This window comes from Anticarsia gemmatalis, chromosome 5, assembly GCF_050436995.1.
Source record: "Anticarsia gemmatalis isolate Benzon Research Colony breed Stoneville strain chromosome 5, ilAntGemm2 primary, whole genome shotgun sequence".
NCBI lineage: Eukaryota > Metazoa > Arthropoda > Insecta > Lepidoptera > Erebidae > Anticarsia > Anticarsia gemmatalis.
In genome coordinates, this window is record NC_134749.1 from 10,547,348 (window position 1) to 10,573,236 (window position 25,889).

A 25,889-nucleotide genomic window follows, 5' to 3' on the forward strand; every position below is an offset into this window, starting at 1 on the left:
CCGTGAGTAGAGTCGCTAATCATTTTAATAGCAAACATTGCTCTCTATTCGTTCTCTGTTCTCTGTTCGTTAAATATTAATTATTATATTACCTGTCTTTGAAGCAAGGCTTATCGAACAAGCGGGCTCGGGGTATCAATTGAGATCTCTTGCTTTTTGCGTGGTTTTGTATTTGAAGATCAGTGAATGTTTCCTCTCTAATCACTGCCAAGCTTCGACTGCGTCGTAAATTAGCACCTTCAGGCTCCTTATGTTTGCACAATCTTCCGTAACTGCCGCTGAATTCAGTGTCGGAATTCGAGAATCGTTTTTGTAGAAGTTCCTCGGCTGCTTTAGATCTCGTCAGGTGTTGATAGAACTCGTCCTGAGGTAATTGTACTGGTAGTTTGTAGTACTCAGCTAGTTTACTTTGATACTTCTCGTGTTTCTTGTTCTTAGTCTCACACACGTCTTTATCCTTATCTTTTCCCTTTGATAACTTTCTCTTTTTCGGACGTTCCTCTTGACTCTTCCTTGATTCTAACGAATTTCGTGGTTTGTCAAACTCTAAAGTTTCTGTAGGGTTCTCAAAGTACTGGATATCACCGACGGTGTTTGCCGCGGACTTGTGCTCGTCCTGACTCGATTTCCTTTCGACAAGTTCTCGAAGGCGGCTTCTTGTTGAGCTGGTGTTTGAAGTGACGCTTTCCGGCCGTTTGTGTGGATACTCCAAGTTGGATGACGACCGTCTAAATAGACTTGTCTTGATCGACCCGAAGTCGCAGTCGTCTTGACAAGAAGCCGCTGAGAAGTTCTGTGCCCTTATACGGTCAACGTGATTCTGGCTAGAATACGACGCGACCGAGTCCACCGAGTGTCTGAAACACAAAACACCGTAGATTAGATTAAGATGTACATCCAAGCTTGATAATAATGTTTGGACAAGATATTATGTAGCTTTTGGTGTGGTTTACTTGAGTCATCGTTTTTCTAGTGACGTCAAGTAGGTCATATTATTGATATAGGATGACATTGTACACAATCCCATCTTAGGTTGTGAAGTCTTGTATGTGTAGAATCTCCAGTATTGATAGGGAGTGTAACTAGTCGATGGCTCGTGTACGACACTGGCACTCCGCCAGAGACAAGAGCCATTCCGTTGACATCAAACATATATGTTTGTACGGAACACATATATTTATAATTCAACGCTGTTGTAATTATTCATAATGAACAATATTGAGTATAGTCTATAAACAAGATAGCTGTGTTTGGCACTCGCAATGATCGGTAGCTTTTGCAATTAACTAAGCCCATTTATTAATTTAGTGGGCAATTGGTAGGCTTAATTTTACTCTCAGGTGCTTTACGTGGCAGAGAATGTTAGTAAAATGTATTTCTGCTGAATAGGGGCTATTTTAAAACAGGGTTATTTGTAATAAAATAGAGAGGATAAATGAGCGTGGTAAACAATAAAAAGCTGCCGACAGAAGTGATTCTTCAGTGGACGCCGACATTTTCACCTCAAATTACACAAATGGAGAGTCTAATAATAATGAAGATGTGACTTGAAATGATTCATTTACGTTGACCTCGTTTCCTGAGGGAAAATAATATATTTTTTCCGTAAGATATAACGGTTGACCCTTGTAATAATTTCCGTGACAGTAATTATTCGTTTCTTGTTCAAGTAAATATTGATAATAGCCGTTGAAAGTGTTTTTTTGTTGGATAATTTTGAGCGACATATTAAATTTGGCGTAACTGAAAGTTGACATTGATTAACGTGTGAAGTTCCATATTTTTGTGCTAGAACGCGAAAAAACGTCTAGGTAGTAAGTTTTCTTCATCTAGTTATGTTTTAAGTAATTTTATTCCAAGCACCATTAAAATATTTCGGATGACACGACGCATTCTCAAAATATCTGAGAACAAATGAAAGACAGTGCAAAGTCCAATATCTGAAATTAAACGAAACCTGTTTTCTTCTCTTAGAAAATGAGTATTCTACTGCAAAATTCTTAGATTTATTTTAACGAGTTTTAAAACACATGACAACTGCAGGGAACATTTTGAAACTATGCCAGAAACGGGAGCGTCTGTAGTAGGGAGCTGGCGCCTTGTATACCGAGACTAATGGCCATAGCATTCCTTTAAGGATTTTAATATTTTACTAGGAATTTATTATACAGAAGTATTGGAACCTGCATATGAATAAACTTGCATAATGCATACTTGAACAGCGTAGAATAAACGTTGGCATTTCCACAAATTAATAAGAATAGTGTGCGTTTTATTTTTTATTTCTGTAGTTGTAACTTACTTAAAAACGGATACATTATATTCTAGGTAAAAAGCAAGTAATTTTCTAATCAATTACCATAAGAGGTAGAAGACAAACAAACCTATTCTCACAAAACAAAGCGTCTGAGGGAAGCGCTGTAGGAATATCGAAGAGGTTACGATCGTAAAGGAAGGCAATCGTGTAAATGCAATGAGTTGCTTTACTACTCGGTATATTGTGATGGTGACATTTTATTCATGCCATATTTTACACTCAAAGTACGTTGTAAAACGCTATCGATGCCAGTAAAGCCTTTTAGCTGTCTTATTTTTGAAATGTCGAAAGTAAGTACTAATTTTCTCCTTTTATTTTCGTAAGTTACTTCCGTTTTGAACTGCTCACGAGGGAAAAGCGGGCACACTTATCGAGGCTTCGAAGTTTATTATGTTAGACTCTCCTCTCGGTAGTCGTATAAACCTTTTTGTTTGTGTAAGTGAAAACTCTAAAATAAACTATATCATATTATTACTATTTTGCTCATTGGAAACAAAACCTGGGGGCTATCACGTATTTTAGTTGACAACTATTTAAAAGTCACTATGCTGTACATTGTTTTCTCCCTTAGATAATATTTATTAACATGTTACCTCAAAGCACCAATGTACTGAATAGTGAACATCAATTTGACGTACACTAGTTGTCAACTCGTTACAAGCTGCGAACCTCACTCAACGTATGTAACCATTTAAAGGTCGATGACCGAAACAATGTTGTAAGTTTCATTACAAAGATTAAGTAGACACACTCCACGCATATGAAGAAAACAAGCCTTAGTACTAATTTTCTTACAGTTTGGCCTACAGCTGAACTAATAGTCGAGGAGATCGTGAATCTTTTACAACTTACCGGTCGTTTACAGTTTTATTTTCGCCTTGGATGCTAGCTCACAGCGCACGTAAAATAAATATAATTTTAGTATTCTAACGAATTTATCTATCGTACATTTTTTAGGTTATCTTTCATGCAGATTTATAGAATATTCGTTTGTTGTTTGTACAAAATCTTAACGAACCGCGATTATCATAAATGATACACCTGTGTCAATATTTAAACTACCGATAATGATCTTTTATGGAGGCACAAATGTAATTGAAATATTAAACTATGCTATTTTGTGTGTCATACACGCTTTTTCCTTGCCAAAACGTCAAACAAACCAAAGTAAGATGCATGATTCCTGTTGCTTTCGCAACACAGTTAGATAGTTTTAATGTACCTTAAGATTTCGGATTTATTCTTAAGGAACAGACAGTAAGAAGCAAGTGTTTATCTGTAGTGTGCTGTTTATCGTACATATCACCACCTAACCGTTGGTCGACTGTATGTAAGTACGCCAGATGTTACAAATCCCTTAGGGCCGCAGCATTTTTAGATACGAATCTGATGTAACTGTTAATGTTTAACAATTTAGCAATAAAAGAATAACGTTACAGGAAAATACAAAGAAGAACAAATTGGTACGAATTTTATCAATATAATTATTTTAGTTTAGTTTAGTTACACTAACACTGAAGATAATTATATGCAACATTTTTATAATTGATGTAATTATTCACAGTTACCTTTATTGTATCGGGAATGGAGGATAATTAACAGTAAAGACGGAACCTAAAATAAATTGAAAATACGTATAGTTAAAGAAAAACATTCCCCGCGTTCGGTTTTACCTATATTTTCTGACGCGACTGTCTATAAATATTCATAGCCGAGACACTCGGGAAGACTGTTGTCGTATCTTTTTACAGGTTAGTACTCTTACTTGGTGACTGAGGCGTGTAAAACATCGGCATAACATTGACATACTGTGGCACTGTTGACTACAGTTCGTTTATGCGGAGTGCACTAGGAAAACTCTTCAACTATTTCTCTGCTCTCTTTATAAAGATCTTTTAAAGCTAGCTATATGAAAATGTCTTAACAATTCAGTACATTTTTATCAGACTGAATAGAAATTGGTACGTCTTTTTCAGATCATAGGAATGATCTTAATGTTTGGTAGTGAAACTATTAGAGTAAACAAATGTACGTCAGTAGGATATTAGTTTTTCGATTCTGTGTTATTTAAACTCGCTACAATGTTGCAGTTTTAGATTATTCAGTGCGTTCGCTATCATTTTTGCCAAGGAAGCAATTAATTTACTGCGAAAACACTACACTTCAGCTTTAATTTAATATTTTTTGATTGAAAGTCAAAAAGTTTATAATAAAAATAATCCACTGTCTTATTTAGCTAAGATCAAAGTATATAAAATATCTCAAACGTATGAATAAATAATATCGCACAGACATTTATTGCTATTGGCATCGTCAAAATATTTGTTCTTGCGGATTTTTCCGGAATTTCTTTTAAAACAATCGGGATGTTTAGCGACTGGTATTGCCATAAATTGAGTCCCGGGGCGATATCCATTCATTATTATCTTTTGTGTGGTTCCTTGTGGAATAAGGAATAAAGGAATAAACATGAGTAGTGGCTTTGGCTTGTCCTTTATTTTTATTCATGCATGTGCCGCCATTACGCCGTCGCCTCACGTTGCCGTCGTACAACAGAAGATAATGTTGGTATTCGTATTCTGGATTAAATTTTCTTGATGAACTTATTCTTTTCAATGGGCGTGACGGGTTTCTTAAGTAATTATATTATTTGGCGTGCGGCTCAGTTAATAAAATAATTTGTAATCTTTGTGATGAATTAACACGTAGCTGTTCTAATTTCGTGAATAATTTGAGTGAATGCGGTGTTTATAATTTCATTAGCCGAAGCTGCCCTTGCTGTAGATAAACTAAACGCGCATACGCTTTCTGTTTCTTGAAATTTGCAGGCATCTGCTAAATTCTAGTAGATATGCAAACGCCAACATAATTTGATAGACAGCATCGTAAATTATTATTATAAGCTATTACTATATTATGCAAGAATTCGCAAGTTTTCTTAATCTGCATATTAGAAGCGCAAACTACAATCATACAAACAATAGATTCAGTCACCCTTCTAACTTGTGATATCTGCAAGAATGGAAATGAGTTTGTAGGACAGTAAATACAGGACGACCTCAATTTTACGTAGCACCACGTACACAAGAACAATACTCCATTAACGAGAGGAAACGGAGATTTATAACGCATCTTTGCGTTCGTTTTCCTAATTGTAATGTTTTATGGAGGAAACTTTAATATGACTTTTCAAATTATGTGTCTTTTTGTTGGCTAGTATACTTACAGTACCGGATTTGTTTCCGGTTGTCACTGTTATATTTTTATAAATATAAAATTTTAGAAACAGACATGTCTTGTTTGTTAGTCTGTCTGTATGTTTTGGATAACCGATAAATTTATTATTTAAGTATTGATAATGATAAATTCTCTGGATCAAAAATTAACCATTATTGGGAGATCGCGCACTAGACAGCTGCTTTTTAGTATCGGTGATCTGCAGTGGCTAATTTGCCAAAATTACCGATCGCTTATGCTGAAAGAATCTAGTCTGCGGAGAGGGTTCTATGAGATAGAAACTATGCGAGCATATTCTTCTAAATCTCTGCAGTATATGAGCCAGCAAAATATATCAGATGCTATTTCATTAATCTCGACTGAAACCTATCCATACAAATGTGAATATCACTTCGACTCTCCGTTCATATAAGAACCTTCTTTGATTTTGTTCCATTTTCTTGACGTACATTTTCACACGCTCATCTTAGAAGTGCGTATTCATCTCGATCTTCATTCAGGGCACGTATCATGTATAGCTCTGACCTCATGCCCTCGTGCACTTGAGAGGGTATACAGAAAACTTCAAAGCGTTTTTTGCAACGAAAAAATATGGCGTGTCTATTACATGTTTCTGGTATTTATACAGTATCTATAAGTTCCTCTAATGCTTAATATTTTAATTTAGAACTTGCACTAGAACTTAAGTATTTTTAACCATTTTAAAAGTGTACGAAATTTAGTTCTGTATATTAATTGTTTCTAGTATATTCAAAGTATCCGTAAGTTCTTCATATGCTTAGCAGTTTAATTTCAAACTGTAACTCGTTAACTACAATACTTTAATTTCAACCGTTTCATAAGTGTCTACTTTGTACCTAAATTATTCCGATATACATTATATTGAGTCTTTTTTAACGAGATAATCTAATATTCAAAAAGCGTGCGTCTCTATGTTCCAAAGGGTTGACATAAACCACAGAAGCTATTTAGTCCCTGAAACCCTTTACCCTTCTTCCATATTCAATCATACTGGTTACGACTTTACGAGCACTAGGTCATTGACTTGATTTTATAACCTAGAGAATCCTTTTAGGTATTTCAATATCCTTACATTCATTTTTCCCTAGTAGGTACTCAGACAAATTATGTATTTACTTGTTTTAGGAAACACACACATTTCACATATGTTTATAACATCATAACTATTATACTCAAAGATGTAGGCAGATTTGTATGAAATACACTAATTTTCCTCCATTAACAATGTTAGTCTCATTTAACAAGGGACGAGCCTATTGCCATTTGTTAGACACGTTACAAGATTACTATTGAGAGATATTCTATTGTAATTCAAAAATACTAATAACACTTTTCTTGATTCGGGGATCGAAACTGCGACCTCACGGGCTGTAGTCGTATACTATAAACTAACGCCCAAGACCACTTTAGCTGTGTAAAGAAAATGGTAGAAAAATGTATGGTTATTTCGTTAATAGTTCTAACTTTAGTTTGTCTACTGATCTAGACTTTAGACATTGAATAAACTTGACTACGCCGATTTCTAATTATATTGAAACAGCTTACGTTTGCCTAAATGTAACTACGGTTTAATTTTGTACAAAATAGCAGTTTTAAGGTAAATTCAATTTCATTTACCTCAACGCTATGTTTGCGTTTTACAATTAATTTGATTTTGTATTAGTTGACTAATTCAATTTCGTTTTATCCTGTGTGGTTTGTTGTTGAATATTATTGCCAGTATTTAACTGATTCCAAAATACTTTTAACTATCCAGAAGCTTCATTATCCATGGCATAGGTTACACTATCCAAGAAAAAAATGTGTATTTTGATACTAAAAAGTTACCCTACAACACAAGCCGTATAGGTAATTTAAGTACCGTCAGGTATATTTCTTAGAACCGCCGATGTTATAACTACGTCTGAATATTTAAATGCCATCAAAAACATTCTGTAAAAACCTCAAGTCTCGCCGTAAAAAGTGGTGAGATCTATATAATACCAAGTCGATTAATCTATTTAGTCTCTACTTAAAGGACCTTCTGTCTTAAGTTATTACGTATGTTATTATCATGCCAATTAAAAAAAAATACCTTTAAAACAAATAGACCGACCTGGTCATCGCATGATTTGATTATTAGTATGTATCACACTACACAGCTCGACGAGAAGTTATTGCTCCTGAAATGTTAATGGCGAATTTGTGTTTTCTTGCGATGACCAAGTCGATCTATTTGTTTTAAAGGTATTTTTTTTTAAATTGGCATGATAATAACATACGTAATAACTTAAGACAGAAGGTCCTTTAAGTAGAGACTAAATAGATTAATCGACTTGGTATTATATAGATCTCACCACTTTTTACGGCGAGACTTGAGGTTTTTACAGAATGTTTTTGATGGCATCTCACTTCTTTTTGTAGAGCGAACATAAGTCCAATTTGTATGGAAAGACGTTTTTTTTTCATAATTCAACATATTTTCCTATGGGAATGTTGTTCAGTTTCATGAGCTAAACACCCTTACCCACCCTATACCCCCCTCCCGTTATGCCTTATATAGTAGGTACCTATTTATTTTATTTTCTACAGTAATCATAATTCATTAACTGCAAATGTAACCTTGTAATCTTGTACATTTATATGGGATTACAAAGTTATTGTTACAGTTGGTGTATTTAAAAAACTGGATCGAAATTAAAAAATATTTGATTTTTCCCATGATAAAGACACTAAACCCTATTTGTATTCTAAATTTTAAGCTTCTAAGTCTGCTAGAAGTACCTTAGACTTTTGATGATCGGTGAGTCAGTGAGTCAGTGAATCAGTGAGTGACAAAATTCAAAATTTTAACAAGTTGTCATTCTTAAACTACTGGTTCAAATTGACTGAAATTTTAAATATACCGTATTTATACAATTACTGATTAGTTGCTGAAAATCCAGGCTTCTTGTTTTATCCACAACGAAATTATAGGGGTGTCAAAAATAGCCCGAATTGCTTCGAGAAAAGGATGTTACGGCCGTGCCGCTTTTTTTTTGCTCGACTTGCGGGGGCACTTCCGTGCCCCCAGATAAGTTATATATTTTTGTAAAAGAACTTTTCATTCAGCCCTAGGTCGTTTCTCTAGGTCGTATGACGTAACACTAGGATTTGCGTGATAGCACATTGACCTAGAGGACATTATACGCAAATCTATCTCATTTATCTGAGGTTGTTAGATTTCGATTATCTTTGTCATTACTTGTAATAATCCTACTCTTGAGGAAAAAATACTCGATTGGAAAGATAATATTACCGTCAAGGTTAAGTAAAGGTAGGAATAACTACAATAGGATATATCAAACAAAACCTTGTGTACACACTATGTATGTTTCATCACTGTCTCTATTCTTGTCCCTTTTGTTTCTGCTACCTTTATTCTCCAAGACTATTGACAGAGTGAAGATATACCCAAGGTATACTCCCTTCAGCGATGTATCGCGTTAATAGAGTTTGTCACATTTTTATGATCGATCCCTCGGGAAAATAACCACACATGTGGACACAAGACCTTACCGGAATAGTTTATTTACAATGATGATAAATCTTGGATGTATAGAAAATAAACCTCCCTAATGGATCCTCAATTTCCGAAAAGGCCGTCAAGGGTCTTCAAATAACTTTCCTGTCTCTGCGAAGTGTGAGCTTGGAAAGACGTGACTGGACCTTTTAAAGACGCTACAATATTTATTTCAACATATACAACAGGCTGTAGAATTATTGCGACCTTCCCAATTCGTAAAGTTAATTACTCCTAGGCCTGTTATTTGTATTTAAGAGCGAAGTGTTCACTTTGAAACTTATTGCTTGCATGTTCATGCAAGGCGCTTCAACACAATTTAGCGGAGCTCACGGTAATTAGACAGGAGTTCCGTTCCACTAATAACTGCTCCGGAAGCTCACGTCTCGTGCTCATGTGAGTACCTATTAGCTTGTTAAGTTTGATGCATCTTGATATTTAAAATGAGACTATTTTCAATATTATAAAAATAAGCGTTATCTATTTCTTGAGCATTATAATTAATATGAAATTCTAAACATCATTTCGTTTGTAACATTATGTGTTGTCGTGATTACCTGTAATAAAATTTTTGATCCCGGAAAATAGTGGACCAGTGGGAAAATAAAGGAACATTTTCCATGACTGTGAATCTAGTTAATATTAAAAGGCCATATGATGCTAATATTTACTGTATAATATTCTGTGTATTCCTACAAATGCCGTACTCGTCACCTTCTGTTTAGTGTCGCCGGCTCGTCTCAATTATAGGGGTCCAGCGGCTATTTCGGACTATATCCGCCAATCGGCTAACGTACAGTCGCCAGCCGGTGCCCGATTAACTCCCGGTTGAACTTCGAAGTGCATTATATACATAGAGTCGGACAACATTCTGTGGTAATATAACTTTAGTTAAATGTTTATAATGAAAATTTGACTTAGTTTGCGTATATTTGGTTCTATGTGAGTATGACGGAATGGAATCTGTGGTCGATATTGTAAGCGATAAATTAGCTTTACTGTTGAACTCAGTTGAACAAGTTTGAGTAATGTTACTATTTGATATATCTATTTAATTATGTATTAACAATGTTATACCAATCTCCTGTACAAGGTTAACTTTTTCAATTTCTATTAGAGCAATGTATAAGGTTTCTATTTGATATTTTCTTACTATTTTCGATTTATAGTCTTCGATGAAAGATCTAACACATCGTGACTTGATTCCGCTATTTCCCTGAAGGGTTTAGTTTTCATGTAATAGAAGGCGACTCTATTGAGAACTGTTATATAGTGTCAAGGTCTGCGATCTTTAACAGGATGAGCTGTCGTACTTGTGACCTCTAGACGGAAAATCTTGTCTAAAATGTTTTTAAACGTATAAGACATTAGAAATATTTTGTATAGTTTGATTACTGGTAAATGCGTAAAGTTATTCTTTCATTTATCTTCATAAGTGATCTTTTTATTGACCATTATGGCTTCAACTAATTGAACATAATTCATATACTTTGATTGAAGCCGAGCAATAGTAAATACATAATTTAAAATTCGCAGTTCTGTTAACTAGCTAGTTTTTTCAGCCCTTGACATTTTCTATCATTGTATCGTTGCAATGATTCAAACTCGATCGAGATTCAAGTAATTGTTGTTCAAACTTCATTTAAAGACTTCCCCAATACATACGAAATAACTTCGAGATTACTTGTACGCGAGTTTCCTCAGATCGTCGAATAATGTTCATGACTTTTCGGCCTTCGTGATTCTCTCTGAATAATTTACATTTATTTATTGAGTCCGAGTTTGTTACTTTTTCTGTCATGAATTATAATGACGTGAAAATCGAGAACGAACCTTTTTTCATTCATTTTAATACAATTTCGTGAATCGTTACACGTGTTGTTGAGTACAAACGAATAGAAAAGGTTTGTAATTACATTTGCAATAGTCGTGTAGGTACTAGTTTATTTATATTTAGGTCTATTATATTCTAACCTCGATAAACATTATATTCTTTTGTTCAGTCGCCAAAATTACAAAGAGCCGTGTCTCCCGTTTTCAGTTACATTGACTAATCGATGTATTCGGATGTCTAACTAATTCTTATTTATATACCTACCTTACCTACTGCTCAAAGAAGCTTATGACGTTAAAGCGTAGGACAGAAAAACACTTTTACTGTCTCTACGCTGATGCCGACAATTTTATATTTAGACAACCGTAAAGATAGAACTTTCCAGATTCAATGTCAGTGATTATTCTGAGAAACTAAACAGACTGGTGAATTATTTGATTGAATGAAGTAAACCTATCAATCTCGCCTTCATAAACATTTTCCTTGTTCGAGTGCAAATGAAATAATTTATAATCGTGACCCTTCTGTTTGTTATTTTGTTTATGTATTTGTCACATTCTGCAATTCGGTAGTTGACTGGGTTAACAAAAAGTTATTTAACTTGTACACGTCGTCTTTTTCGTGAACAATGTTGAAATTGTAATTATTACAGACTGGAACATTTTATGAGACACTCATTTGATTCCAACGGAAATACGGTATTGTTACGTCTCTACACTATAAAAAGAAAGTCAACCCCACTGTGGCTCATCTAATATTATGAGTAAATGAGACAACATGATCTATATCTAAATAAATAATCGAATAACGTCTTACAATATGTCTTGATCAATTATCTGAACGAACAGTATGTTGTTATTTTGCATTAGTCGATGTAGTGTGAAGATTTTCGAGTAATATAAATGTCCGTAGTCTACTTACGAATGTCTCATTATGACACGAAGCGTAGACGTGTGTGTTATGTAATTCGGTAACGAGTTCAGAATGTCTTCAAATTGTTAATTTTAGCGTAATTTTTTCCGCGCGTTGTTTATTTTGGCTTCTAGTTTTTATTTAGAATTTGTGACTAATTTACCGACTAGTGTACAAAAATGATAAGCACCATTTGTATTAGATGATTTTTAATGTCGTAGGTATAAAAATAATGTAATAGAAAATAAGACAGAATAATTAGTCTAGAGGTCGTAATTAAATCGTAATGTATCCAAAGTTCTCTAATTTAAGAGATAAAACTGCCGTTTGGGATGCATTTAAAATTTCTTGAAGGCATTAAATGGTGCTATAACGTTGCATAATTGTTATAAAATAATATAGACTTTTGAAATTTTACTGACATTTTTTAAAGTTCCCACGAATGGTATTTAAAGGCAATCGGTTTCCGCTCAATATTTACATTTACTTTTTCTTTCTTTTTATTAAGTTGCCTGCATAAAAAAAACAATCTCCCCATAAAAATGTTGCGTTTAACATTTTTATCTATCACATGAAAATAAAACACGAATTTAGTATGTTAATCAGCATACTGTAATAATCTTCGACATATTAATTCATTGACTGAATCAAATGTTATATTACAGTGAACGAAACTGTCAAAATATGCACAACATGTCAGTTGAAAAAAGGTGATTTGTTTACATTTCGTTTCTTAGTTTTACTTTGTTGTACCGCATTTTGTTCTTTGTTTACGTAAAGCCAAACAAGCAAAATTATTAACGCATATTTCACCTGTAACAGGTAAACATTTAATCTTCTGTAAAAAAAATAATACTGCTGATAGTAAATCTTTCGGGAGATATTATAATGAAAATTGCTTACATAAGTCGAGGTGTAGCTGTATAGTAGTAGTAAATTCACCCAATTTTTGACATAAATTTTGTTTCCGAGTAATAGCGAACATACACTGGGCATGTTATCAAATTGCGGATTACCTATTATTCACATTATTCTTACTGAAAATTTGCACTTAACCCGATCTGTATGCGTATTACGTATCTCGGTAGACATCTAGTGTACGGCATTGATAGTCATTATTTAGTACATTGCAGCTTTGATGTACCGTGTTAATCACTATAATCTAAGAGAGATACAGGGTGGGCCAGGAATTAGTTAACATTTTAAAAAATCATTAAAAAAAAACTATTAGATTTACATAAAAAATTATTTATTTAAGAGATAGCTTATAAAATGGAAATTACTTTTTAAAAATAACATCATTTCAATGGCCACCATCACGGCGTTGGCATTCCTCTAAACGAGCACGAAAATTTTCGAATACTCGCCGTAATACAGATAAGCTGAAACTCTCTGCACGTTCTTATCACTCCGTGAAGTCCGTGGGCCGTTGGTTTGCTTCACATTTAGCGTCGATCCGGTCTCTTCAAATTTGTTTACCCATTTCTTTATTAAAACTGAGCTTGGGCACTCATTTAGGTCGTGTAAATGGAATTCCACGAAATAGACGCCGCACAGTGATGAGCGAACTATTGTTTAAATAAAATTGCTTTACGCAAAAGGCACGCTGCGGTCCCGTGAAGCGATCCATGTCAACAAAATTTCCAAGAACTGAGCTAGCTGTTAGACCTCTCCCTGCGCCACGACCCTCTGCTGTTTGCGTGCGAAGTCAAATTTAAATGTAAACAAATTCATGGCCCACCCTGTATAAATAATATAAATATAAATAATGTATACAGCATACTGGCTTTCAAATTGACAACTGAGATACATGATGGCCCTCTGGGATCAAAATTGTGAACAGTAGCTCGTTTCTCTCCCACTATCGACTACCGACAACCGGCTAGCTAACAAGAAATTTTGCACGAAAATCAGATTAGCGCCTCTAGCGAGCTTCGTATGAACTATTTTGGCAAAACATTTTAAATGTCAAACTCTCGATACTCGACCGACTGTAGAAAATTGCTCTACAGCACCTTTTCGTTATTTGCTAATTGTTCATAATTGATATAGTTATACAGGGTGTGGCGTAAATAATGGATAATCCTTTACCAGCGGATGGGCGACAACCCAACTGATCTAAATATCAAAATTTACCTCTGGCACAAGTATCATAGTTTTTGAGATTTTGGCCATTTTGTGTGTTTTTTAAAAAAGCGATTTAAGCTCGTTCTTTTTAATGCTGTGATCACAATTTAAGGCTTTTTTTTAATCCGTTTTTTGCAAATAAATCCTGAATAGATGTGCTATTGAATCTACAACCTTGTTTTGTTATTACTACTTGTTTTTTATTTAAATTATGCATTCAAAGTTGAATTTTATAATCTTTCACAAAATTTGTGCAACTTTGAGCACTTGTGGTGAAAAAAAAATGTATGGTGGCTTTACTGCCCACGCCATAAATAATTTCAAAATTTTATTAGAATTCTAAATTGGTATAACATGCAGCATTAATACCGATTATTGTCAAAATATTACAAAGAACTTAAATTATTAACACTTTTGCCGGTCGACTAATTTAATTTTTTCACGCTAAGCGCGTTCTAGATTCAATAGCACATCTATTCAGGATTTAATTGCAAAACACGGATTTAAAAAAAGTCTTAATTTGTGATCACAGCACCAAAAAGTACGAGCGTAAATCGCTTTCTTAAACACACATAATGGCCAAAAATTTTTGCATTTAAATCCTAAATTAATGTGCTATTGAACCTAATATCTTGTTTTGCTATTACTACTTGTCTTTTATTTAAACTATGCATTCAAAGTTAAATTTTATAATTTTTCAACACTTTTGTTCAACTTTGAGCACTTGTGTGCAGTGTTGAAAAAAAAAAAAATACAAAACATAAATACTATTCAAATAATAAAGATAATTAGAAATCTAAAGAAAACTACTCTGTTGACAAAAAAAACATTTTTCATCAAATTGTAATACATTATTTTGAAATAGACTTGGTAGAAGCAGCACAGTTCCAAGCTTTTTTATCATCTAAATAATCTTTAATAGTGTAATAACCCTATAAACATGAATATTTGAAAGCAAACTTAGCTTAAACGCGCTGATAAAATAAAATTAGTCGACCGGCAAAAGTGTTAATAATTTAAGTTCGTTGTAATATTTTTAAATTAATCGGTATTAATGCTGCATGTTATACCAATTTAGAATTCTAATAAAATTTTGAAATTATTTATGGCGTGGGCAGTAAAGCCACCATACATTTTTTTTTCACCACAAGTGCTCAAAGTTGCACAAATTTTGTGAAAGATTATAAAATTTAACTTTGAATGCATAATTTAAATAAAAAACAAGTAGTAATAACAAAACAAGATTGTAGATTCAATAGCACATCTATTCAGGATTTATTTGCAAAAAACGGATTTAAAAAAAGCCTTAAATTGTGATCACAGCATCAAAAAGAACGAGCGTAAATCGCTTTTTTAAAAAACACACAAAATGGCCAAAATCTCAAAAACTATGATACTTGTGCCAGAGGTAAATTTTGATATTTAGATCAGTTGGGTTGTCGCCCATCCGCTGGTAAAGGATTATCCATTATTTACGCCACACCCTGTATATCGGCTTGTATATTATGTTCATAACATGTTGATCAGTTGTCGCATGGCCACTGTAGAACGTATTAATTAACCTAATTCATATGTTAAATGCTGTCATGTCTATCTGTCTGTCACGCATGTTTTCCATCCTTTTATCGCTACTAGGGTTGTTAACCGTGACATTTTTATTTACAAAAACATTGCGCATGAGTACTCATGATTCTTGAATGGGCGATAAAAAATCTACGTGAGTGTAAAAATATGGTTCATACTGCAAACATTTAGGACCGGTTAAGTGTATTATGCATTTTATATAGCTATGTTTAAATAGCGATGACAGCCCTGTACACATTGCGTCGGACATAATGCAATAACTTTTTGTTCACATCCGTTGCTCGCTTTCTTCCGCTCGTGACACCCCAGTTGCGATCTGTGCCCACAATGTAATTATACAATTAAACACGCCGCAAATATAGGGTATCGCTTTAATAAATTATATGTTTGTTCTCTATACCATACACTTAGTATGTCCAAGCTTTTCCACGTTGCTGCTTTACGGAAACGCCTATCAATATTTGATTACTATCTTCGACTATATTTCTCAATACTACGTTATTCAGATCACGTAAAGCTATAAACAGACTTATACACAGTAATTCCGAATTTCTACAGTAAACATTGACATCGAATTCCGTAGGATAGTTTCGTTTAAATATTCTCATTTCTAAACGTCAAATCCGATAAGATTACTATCAAAACGAATCTATTTTAGCTTTGAATGCTTTGATATAGTTTTAGATCAATAGTGGAGAGCAACTGTGCTGCCAGACGATTGTCATTAAACAAACTTCTGTGGAGATTAGTTTGTGTAAGTTAAACGAGAAAGTCATAGACTGAGAGGCGTCGGCTTCATCGAGATATTATATCTAGTTCCGTCTTGCTTTGATTTATTCAAAACATTTCACTAACTAAATGCAACATCTAATCCGGCATTTCTGTTTGACAGTTGGTTTCCGTACTAAGGACTTATTATGTATTTCAGTTGACAACAATTCGAAGGCCACTATGCTGTACATTGTTTTCTCCCTTAGATACTAACGATTGACACGTTAGGTCAAAGCAGCAATGTACTGAATAGTGATCATCAATTTAACGTACACTAGTTGTCAAATGAGATACGTGATAAGCCCGTGTTGTTTTATCACAGTTCATTTTTTATTGTAGTCAATAAACATGACTGTTGCCCTAATATATTACCTAGGAACAAAGAAAATAAGAAAATTGGTTTACTGCGGACACAAAATAAAGTTCTTGTGAACGAACTAAGGAAAAATAGTACCGTGTCGACCTTTGCTTCAGAAATATCGTATTAATGGTTGGTTTATTTCTTTCAACTGTAGCACAACAAGGTTTTATACACCTTATAGGAAATACTGGCTAGTAAATAACCTGCGGCAATGGAACTGTCGTGGTTCAAAGCCGTATAAGAATACTGATTTCGATGACGTAATTTATACTGAACTTGGTAAAGAGAGGGCTTATAGGGCTTATAGGACAGTTTGATTTTCACACTGATCTTCGAAAAGCCTGTGCTTTTATTGATTAAGGATATGAAAGAGAGAAGTTTACGACATAAAATTATAATGCAACGGGTTTTAAACGATTTAAAATTAAAGGTTACGATACCTTAATTGTTTACCCGTCGCGTCGTTTCGATTGAATTGCATTGACCGTGGCCGCCTAATTGCAATTAGATTCAAGAAGTTCGAGGGTTTAAAAACGTTCGTATTTATACATTTTTCTATTAAGGATAGACTAAAATCGTCAGTACTAATTGCAACCTTTAAAATGCTTCTAATTTATTCCTTTCATTTACCCATTTCAAGACGCAATTGAAGGCTTGAGATCCGTTTGCGGTTACAATTACAGATTGCTTTAGTACTAGAGCTCGTTATTCGTCCGAGTACAATTTGTAAGCTGTCTAGTGCACTTATTTTCAATGCCTAGACGTTAATATTAATTAATTGGGTACGATACAGTTCCTTGTATGTTGCATGTTGCTATATCGCTTGTAAAATGGTAACTTATCGATATAAATGTATGGAAAAAAGTTTATTAAAGGAAGAAATGGTTGAAATGAGTATTTTAATAGTAAATTAAAAGGTGGTTCGAAGCATTTTTTTGGTTGTTCTGATAAATTGGGTGAAAGTTCCGTATTTTAATACTATGGAATTCTTTTCGTTTGTCGTAATTCCAAATAAATGCGGACGGCACGTTTTGTTGTTATTTATCATTGTATAAACATTGTCTCCTTGCCAAATACCTGACATGTTAATGATCTTGAACGAAAGATGCGTCTAAAATAAACTATTATTGTATAGGACCACCTGTGATTACAATGAAATGATTTGTCATACCACTTAGGCATTATATTGTAATAAGGAAGCTAAAATAGTACACAGTTTTCGCTATAGAATGAAACGTATATCTTCAACGAATACATCTTACTATTAGACCAATGCATATGTATAGGTATTTGTTACCCGAAGAGCGTGTCGTATACGAAATAGATAATGAAATTTGTTGTAAATCTATCTGCTTTCTTAATTAGGATAAGAACGAATTATTGTCAAAAGAAACGTAAGAATTCTTTTTAAACGAAATTTTTAGTACGAACTTGAAAATTTGTGACTATTTTCCGTTGCACATACATTAGGACCGAAGCAAAACAAAACTAGTTACTTACAAGGAAAAACTTGAATGATTTGATGGCATCCCTTCTCACAAGGTCACAGTCAAACAACTTTGACAAGTATAGATTACCTTACATCATGGTTTGGCCTTGCTAAGACAATTTTACGACGACTATTGCAAGATAAGAATATAATGTGTGTTGTTATGCTAATAGTTAAACGTTACAGCAAAGTTCGACAACCGACGAGAAAATAAAGGAAAATACATGAAGTTTTCTTGGAAATATGTAACTTTTTTTTACAGGTGCTTGTTTACATGATTTATTTTGGTAAGTAAAATATTCTTGTTAGAAATTCTTTGTAGACGCGACGCGACGTCACGTAAATCTATTTAAAGATTAAATCAATACGCTACTGTTTTGATTTTATGTTGTTTTTGTTTAGTTTTAGAGGGTTAAGGTCAAATACCATTCGTTCTTTTTATTCTTCTGTATTATTGGGCACCAGTCGTTCTCATTGTAAGGAGAATAAAGCCATAGAATTAGCGTAGGTTAAGTGTTCATTGCTAGACTGGACATACTTTAGAGAAGTAGTTAAGACTAAGTAGGGACTCTTAGTTCCTCATTAGAGTTTACACGCACAGTATTACATATTAAGATAAGCGTAGTCCGTTTGGAACAACGTATGTTTTGACAAAATGCAAGCAAGAGCGGACATCGCACTGCAAAAATTATAAATATCTTGTTCTAACGGTGAAGGAATACATTGTGCCTGAGAGTTTTTTAGAACAGTTCTTGAAGGTATGCAAAGTCCCCATCCTACACTTGGCCAGCGTGGTGGACTCAAGGTCTTTGTTCAGCACTGGGAAATCAATGTTTTAAATTCAATATTTAAAATTACAAGACAAACTTTCATATTAGTATTCTTATTTTTGAAATAGAGACTTGTTATTGTAAAATACGTATTTATAAAGTAGTAGGTACAATGACTCATTTACTCCCAACGGAGTGTGAAACGAAATTAACCGGCGTTGGTCCAGATGGTTTAGGTTAAGAGCCGTGGTAAATGTCCGAAGAATTCACATTTTTAACTGAATAATAAAATATGTCATTGCTAGAAATACATCGACGACTGTTTATTTCGTCTCTTGTGGAAACATGAAACAGGTTTTAATTTTCAACAACTTATTTTGATGGAAGTGTCATTTCTACTTTTTCTTTACAAATATAAAAAGAAAACAGTTACTATTCATATCATATTAATTCATCTTTATAGCATCCCATCCCCAATAAATATCCCGACTTCGATCCCGAAAACAGTTTTACAAACTTACTTAAGTCCAACTTAAGTTACATCTTTAGACTTAAGTATCTTCTACGTGTTAGAAGCAATCTAAGTAATAACAGCACTTCAGTAAATAGCTTTTAATCCTAAAACTGGGTGAAGTGGGATATAAAGTGAAGTTTGTTGCAATAGTGTGCAGCAATTTTGTACTTGCGACAGTATTGATCGTGTTTTGTGCAAGTCGTTAATGTGTATTGTTTTGTAATGTGATCATCATTGTCACATATTATAGAGTATCTTTACGGGTTGTTTGTACGCTAAATATTGTTGCACTCATGTCCAGTAACAAAAAGAGTTTAGGCCGGTATCTATAGTATCGGTTAGTTGTGTATTTATTCTTACCAAAGAACCGGCGACTAGGTAATACCTAGCGAGACAATTAACAATATGAATAATTACGCTTCAGTTAGACTACTAAAATTAACAACGCAGTGTACTCAAAACAACGTTAATAAAGACTTCCAGACCGCGGCATTTCGTTAGATACGTTCATAGCTCTAGACCGATAAATTTAGATGTCATATTATAATTAAATGAAAAACAACTTGGTTCATTAACTAATATGACTAATGAATCGTTAAATAATATACGTAACATAAAAAGTCCTCTTATTTTTAATCCTTGCCTCAGTGACATTGTAGCGGAACCCCCCTTGATTTAAAGGGCGTGTAAGTGTCGATCCCATTTATGAGTATGTCGTTAAGCAGTAAGCCACATCAGAGACCTTCGGGTGGTGTAAACAACTTAAACACAAGGTTGGCCATTAAGAACAAAAGAAAATAAATGTATCATAATCATAAAATAATGTGTTTGTCCTCATAGATGAAAATGTGAAAAACGTATTGAAAGACTAGTTGAACGTGCGGCCCACGTGTACTACTAAGTATTTGGGAACCGAAAAAATTGCTTTTTGAAAAACGTTAGATACTGAATTTTTGACTATCACCATGTTATATGTCACCTAAATTGATCCAGTGGTTTAGTCCTGAAGACGTGACAGACAGACAGAAATTACATATGGATTTTGTCTTTAATAAATCAAAGATGTTGTATTTCATTATTATTTAATGCTTACTTTAAGTCGCAAGTGACAATGACCTACTACAAATCAGGTATTACCGGAATTATACCTCTCGTTTTCAATTACCGATTAAAACTGGATATCTAATTATAATAAGCGAATGTATCCATATGTACAGGCAATTAGTAATTTCGTCACAATCATGCAAGTTGGTCAAGCAATTACATTTTCTTGTTGACCGGCTATAAAGACCAAGGTATTCCACCGAACGACTGTGCTTAATATCATTGCACATTGCCAAAGTCGGCTTTCTTTCTACTCGAGATTACGATCACAATTTGTCGCGCACGGCTATGTTATATTCACTTATTCAGCCTTTGGTATAATTAAACCCATACTAAACTACGCGGGTGACCTACTTAAAATGGGAGGTAATATAATTCAGTGGCGTAGAGTTACTTCATAATTAATTTCAGTTTGCAAACACGCGTTTATTTTATGATAGATCTGCGGCGATTCGTATTTGGATGTTTTACTTCAAATTATTTGAATTAATCTGCTTATTTTACATACCTAAGATATTTTCTTACATAGATTGTTTCAAAAAATCTGTTGAATAAGATCAGAAGCTTGAAAGTCTGACAACCAGTTTTACCGAGGGTGTCCATGTTTAACCCAGGTAACTGCGCTGTGGAGGTCTGATAGGCTGCACCCCATTAGAATGGAAGCCGACTCCAACATTATCAAAGTTGAAAGAAAGACTAGGCTGATTGATTAAGATGCGCATTAAGATCAATAGCTCAGTTATCAGCCCTTATTGACTCTACTTAAGTGATTTGTAACGCTATAGGGCTGTGTCAAACATTAGACCTTATAATTTAACATAAACAACCGGCATATGTTTTACAAATAATATATCGCTGTATAAACGAAATGAACTTTCAAAATATTGTTGATGTTATTGGGGTTAAGTGGCAGCCTTGATATTCAATCCAGTTTTCCTGGTATCGGGTGAACAGAAAATAAATAACGTCGTGAATTCATGTACTATATGTTATAGTTCGAATTACTGCGAAACATCATGCTATCCTACTGCAAACGCATGTTTAGATGGATGTATGGATGTTTGTTACGTTTCACGCGCAAGTGCGTGATTGATTTTGATAAAATTTGACACACGGTTAGTTTATAGTTGTATAAACACGTTTTGATATACTTTTTTACTTCAGAGTATCTTTCTAATTAGATAATATTGTGGACGAAATTACCTATTTTAATAAAATTGGACATTAAATTATCTGCCGTTTCGAATTGTATCTAAGATAGTTATTATACAGATCAACATTTAACAGCTATTATAAGTAAGACGTTTCACAAACTTAGAAACTAGATACTAGTTTCAAGTTTCAGTAATTCTAATTAGTCTGGGTTTTGTAATCTATATTTATTTTAGTTCTAGTTGGTGTTAATCCGATTTAAAATTTAGAGCAAAAAGTATTTTACTTTTATAAAACGGTTTTAATCTAAGAATAAATTTAATTTTGTATAATTGAAGAGAACTAAAGGCGATGTTAGTGTGTATGTATTTAGATATGAGTATGTATTTAGAAGTATATAAGTATGTTTATCAGTTATTTGGTTTCCATAGTAAGCACAAGCTCTGCTTAGTTTGGAATCAAATTACCATATGCGAGTTGTCTAATTATATTTATGTTTATTTAGTTATATGGACACTATCTGATTCTGTCTCTTACATAAATATTCGTATGGGAATGAAACCCACTGACACTGGTATAAATCATATCACAGCGCCATACATGCCGTCAATAACTACTAAATTAACATATTCCTATAGAAATATATATTCAAAAGCCTTCAACGTTATTCTGTGAAGGCACAAGGAAACTCGCATGTTTTTTCAGAGCGACTTTGACATGGTACAGTCAGCTCCAAAAGTAGCTGATCATACTCAATCTTTTGAAACCCTATATAATGAAGTGTGCACATTATTCCATGGAAAAACCATTTGCCATTGATTGGAATGTTTAATTCCAACTCATTCTACCTGATTTTGTTGTGGAATACTGTGCACACTTCAATATATAGGGTTTCAAAAGATTGACCCTCTTAGTCATAAAAATATATGAAGTTATGAAAGGCTTATAAAGTGTATTGTTTCTTTCACTCCTTAGCGAAATGAAAAAGAGCCAACATATTATTTTAACTAAAATAGGTTTATAGAGTGTTTATGAATAAGAGGGTGAGTATGATCAGCTACTTTTGGAGCTGACTGTACCCATTTTGACATTGACCCTTTTTCGCTTGTCTGGCTTTGTCCCGCATTGATGGTCGGTTGTTAAAAATGATGTGTTTTCGCCCTGATTCTCGTCCCATATTACTACGGCCGAGTAGGGCCCTTGTTCGGGCAATCACCTATGAAATTGTGGGCTTTCAAACCTTATGTGACTTGTTATGTTGGAGGGTGAATGATGGGAATATTTTTGCTTGTTCATGTTATACCGGAAAAATGGTGTTTGCAGACAATTTATCCGACGTTGAGGACTTTGTGATATTTTTTACAACAGACAGTATTTTAATATGCCTTTCAGAGATAGATATAGTACCTCTCACCTAAGATAAGAAAAAAACTCTATGCAACTAAGATAAGGAAAAATATAGGTTTAATGTTGATTTCCTAAGAGGCATATATAAATTAAGGTTACATTTACTACAATAAGCGTGTTTTGATTCTTATTATGAAAATAGACAATCGTCACTGACAAAAAAAGTTAGTAGGTATGTTTCGTTTCATTTCAGCGTAAAGAAATACTCTTTTCATTCTACAACAGACTTGTGTATGGGTTTTTCAATAAAGTACGTGAGTGAAGCCACGGGCGGCAACTACTAATAGAACAGAACAATACAAGTAATCAATAGCAAGGCTCGAATCGCATCTAATCAAATTCACACGACGCCATTATCTAATCGTAACAGATTCTAGCTACAGTTATGACAAAAAATGACCAGTGACCGTAAAATAAATAAAAAATATAACATTTGATTCAATAATACTGTCACGAGGTCTTTGACTTTGTAACTCTTATGACCTAAATAACTACTACCCTTGCAGAAATCTCTTTGTATTATATAGTTAAATTTGTTAGAAAACGTTTGGAAGTAATATGAATGAATACTAAACTGTTATTTATTTCTATCGCAAGAACAAAAATGAAAAGGTTTGGATATTGGTTACACAATCTTGCTAAAACGATGGAATTTAGTACACAGGTAGTTTAAGTATTCAGTCAAGATATTGAAATGCAGGATAATTTTTACCCCGGGAAATCCTTTCACGTCGACGGAGACGCGGGCAGTATCTAGTATTCTAAGAATTGATTAGCGCCTCTAGCGTACATTAAAAGAACTATTTTTGACGAGTCTACCAATCAAATCGAAGGCGGCACGATAGAAAACATCAAATACAATTTAATTAGGTTAAAAAGGAATGTTATTTTAATCAAATTCTATGTATTGGGTTACCGTGTTTATATCAATGAGTATGTTGACCTAGAATAAGGTAATTGATTGGAATATGTATTGACAATATACAATACGATGTTTTTAAGCCGTTAAAGCTATGTATTACGTTTGAAAAAGCTGTATTATATATCATACGGTTTATTAGAAGTGAGGTTAATAGTGTTGGTTAATTTGTACTCTACTTAATGCTACTTGCTTGCTTATTAAAGTCTGTTTTTAAATTAATTTGATGATTAACGTAGCAGTATGCTGAGATGAGATCTAGCGGTTATATTAAATTGTCTATTGAATTTATTTATAAGCCAGTTCCCATATTCTCATAGTTTATCTACAGATCTGATAGATTAGTACATTACTAAGAAAATCTCCAGTCTGGTGATTTTATAATCAAAAAAATCTTGTAAGTATACAAAGTTCCATAGCGAAGATATTTACGAAATATATAGTGAACGATATTTTAAATTAGGATAAAACCCTACAAATTTTGTAAATGAGAATGTTTGTGAGGATGAGCGAATGTATGTTTGTTACTCTTTTACGAGATATGGTATTTTAATGAAATATGGTACACTGATAGCTTATAACCTAAATTAACACAAATATATTTTTACCCCGGGAAATCTTTTGACGCAGACGAAGACGCGGACAAAAGTTAGTATTATTATGTTTATAGCATCTTATACGATTAACACATCAAGCGAAAAAAAATGCTAGCTATATAAAATATTTTCAATGAATACCCAGACAAAAGTAATTAAAGATACTGACGTAAACTTTCAATCAATTATTCAAATCGTTCCGATCTTGAATGCGAAGAAGGCTGCGCGCGAAATTAACAATATGGCGTCCACAATTAAAATGCCCGCATCAGTGGTTTATATCGTGTCATTGTCGCACAGTTCACAATCGTGTCAAGGTTTTTAAACATTTCGGTAAGGTTTTGTTTACGACGGCTTTTAATCAGCAAATTGATACTTGTTTATTGATAGTTTTTGTATGTATTGATGTCTATTGATATTGAAGGACGCGACGATTTCAATTTATGTTAATACAAAGCTTCGAAAATAACTTTGAAAGAATAAAAACTTTACCTAGAGCGTTCGACTAGTCCTAAATTATGAATAAAATAACAAAAGTTTTTGTAGTCAGGTCAGGTAATGTCAAAAAATGGTTCGCTCTATTTGTAGATACTAGGTGAATTGCTACGTTAATGGAGAATTTACTATAACGCCTGACTTTAGTTTATTTGCTACTCACATCTTTCATCATACTCATGCAATAACATAAACTTATAGTAGCTTGAACTGCGGCCAATTGCATAAATAATAATATCGTTACATACATAAAGCCCAACTAGAGATAAATACTTTATATGCATTATCTATCTTCGTCTCAGTGCATTAAGTGGATAGTTCTGCAAATATAATACACAAAAAAACAAGATTCTGACAAAATGAACTATCACGGAGGTCAGAACTAACGAAATTATCGTGATCAAAGCCGTAGCGCGCGGCCCTGTTTATAACGATCCCAAACATCATCCTCTACGGACAGACTCATAATAAAAAGCAAAGCATTTTCCTGTTTATTATCAAAGAAAACTTAGTTAATGTCCTTGCTAACTTCTCTTATTTCCTCAATCTGTTCTATTTACTCTATCACATAATAAAACGTTGCATAATGTTGTATTTGATCTCATAGATTACTTGAAATTACTTCTCTCCAGTCACCAGGTCAAGTTCGATATACGTGACTATTGTGAACGTTTGACGTTTCAAAATATCGTCAGCAACGACATTTCCAAATAAATATCGCTTTGTATATCCAACTTA

General features: G+C 33.7%; 2 protein-coding genes across 2 annotated transcripts in view; one reads left to right on the top strand and one right to left on the bottom strand.

Moving 5' to 3' along the window:
* The window catches only part of MCU (mitochondrial calcium uniporter), a 242,304-nt gene that overhangs the window by 12,977 nt on the left and 203,438 nt on the right, over positions 1 to 25,889 (top strand). The window lies entirely within an intron of this gene.
* jv (javelin) overlaps positions 1 to 25,889 on the bottom strand; it is a 182,107-nt gene that overhangs the window by 5,149 nt on the left and 151,069 nt on the right. The window contains exon 2 of the mRNA XM_076114756.1: positions 93 to 857. Within this exon, the coding sequence (XP_075970871.1) occupies positions 93 to 857 (765 nt within the window). The remainder of the gene's footprint in view (positions 1 to 92; positions 858 to 25,889) is intronic.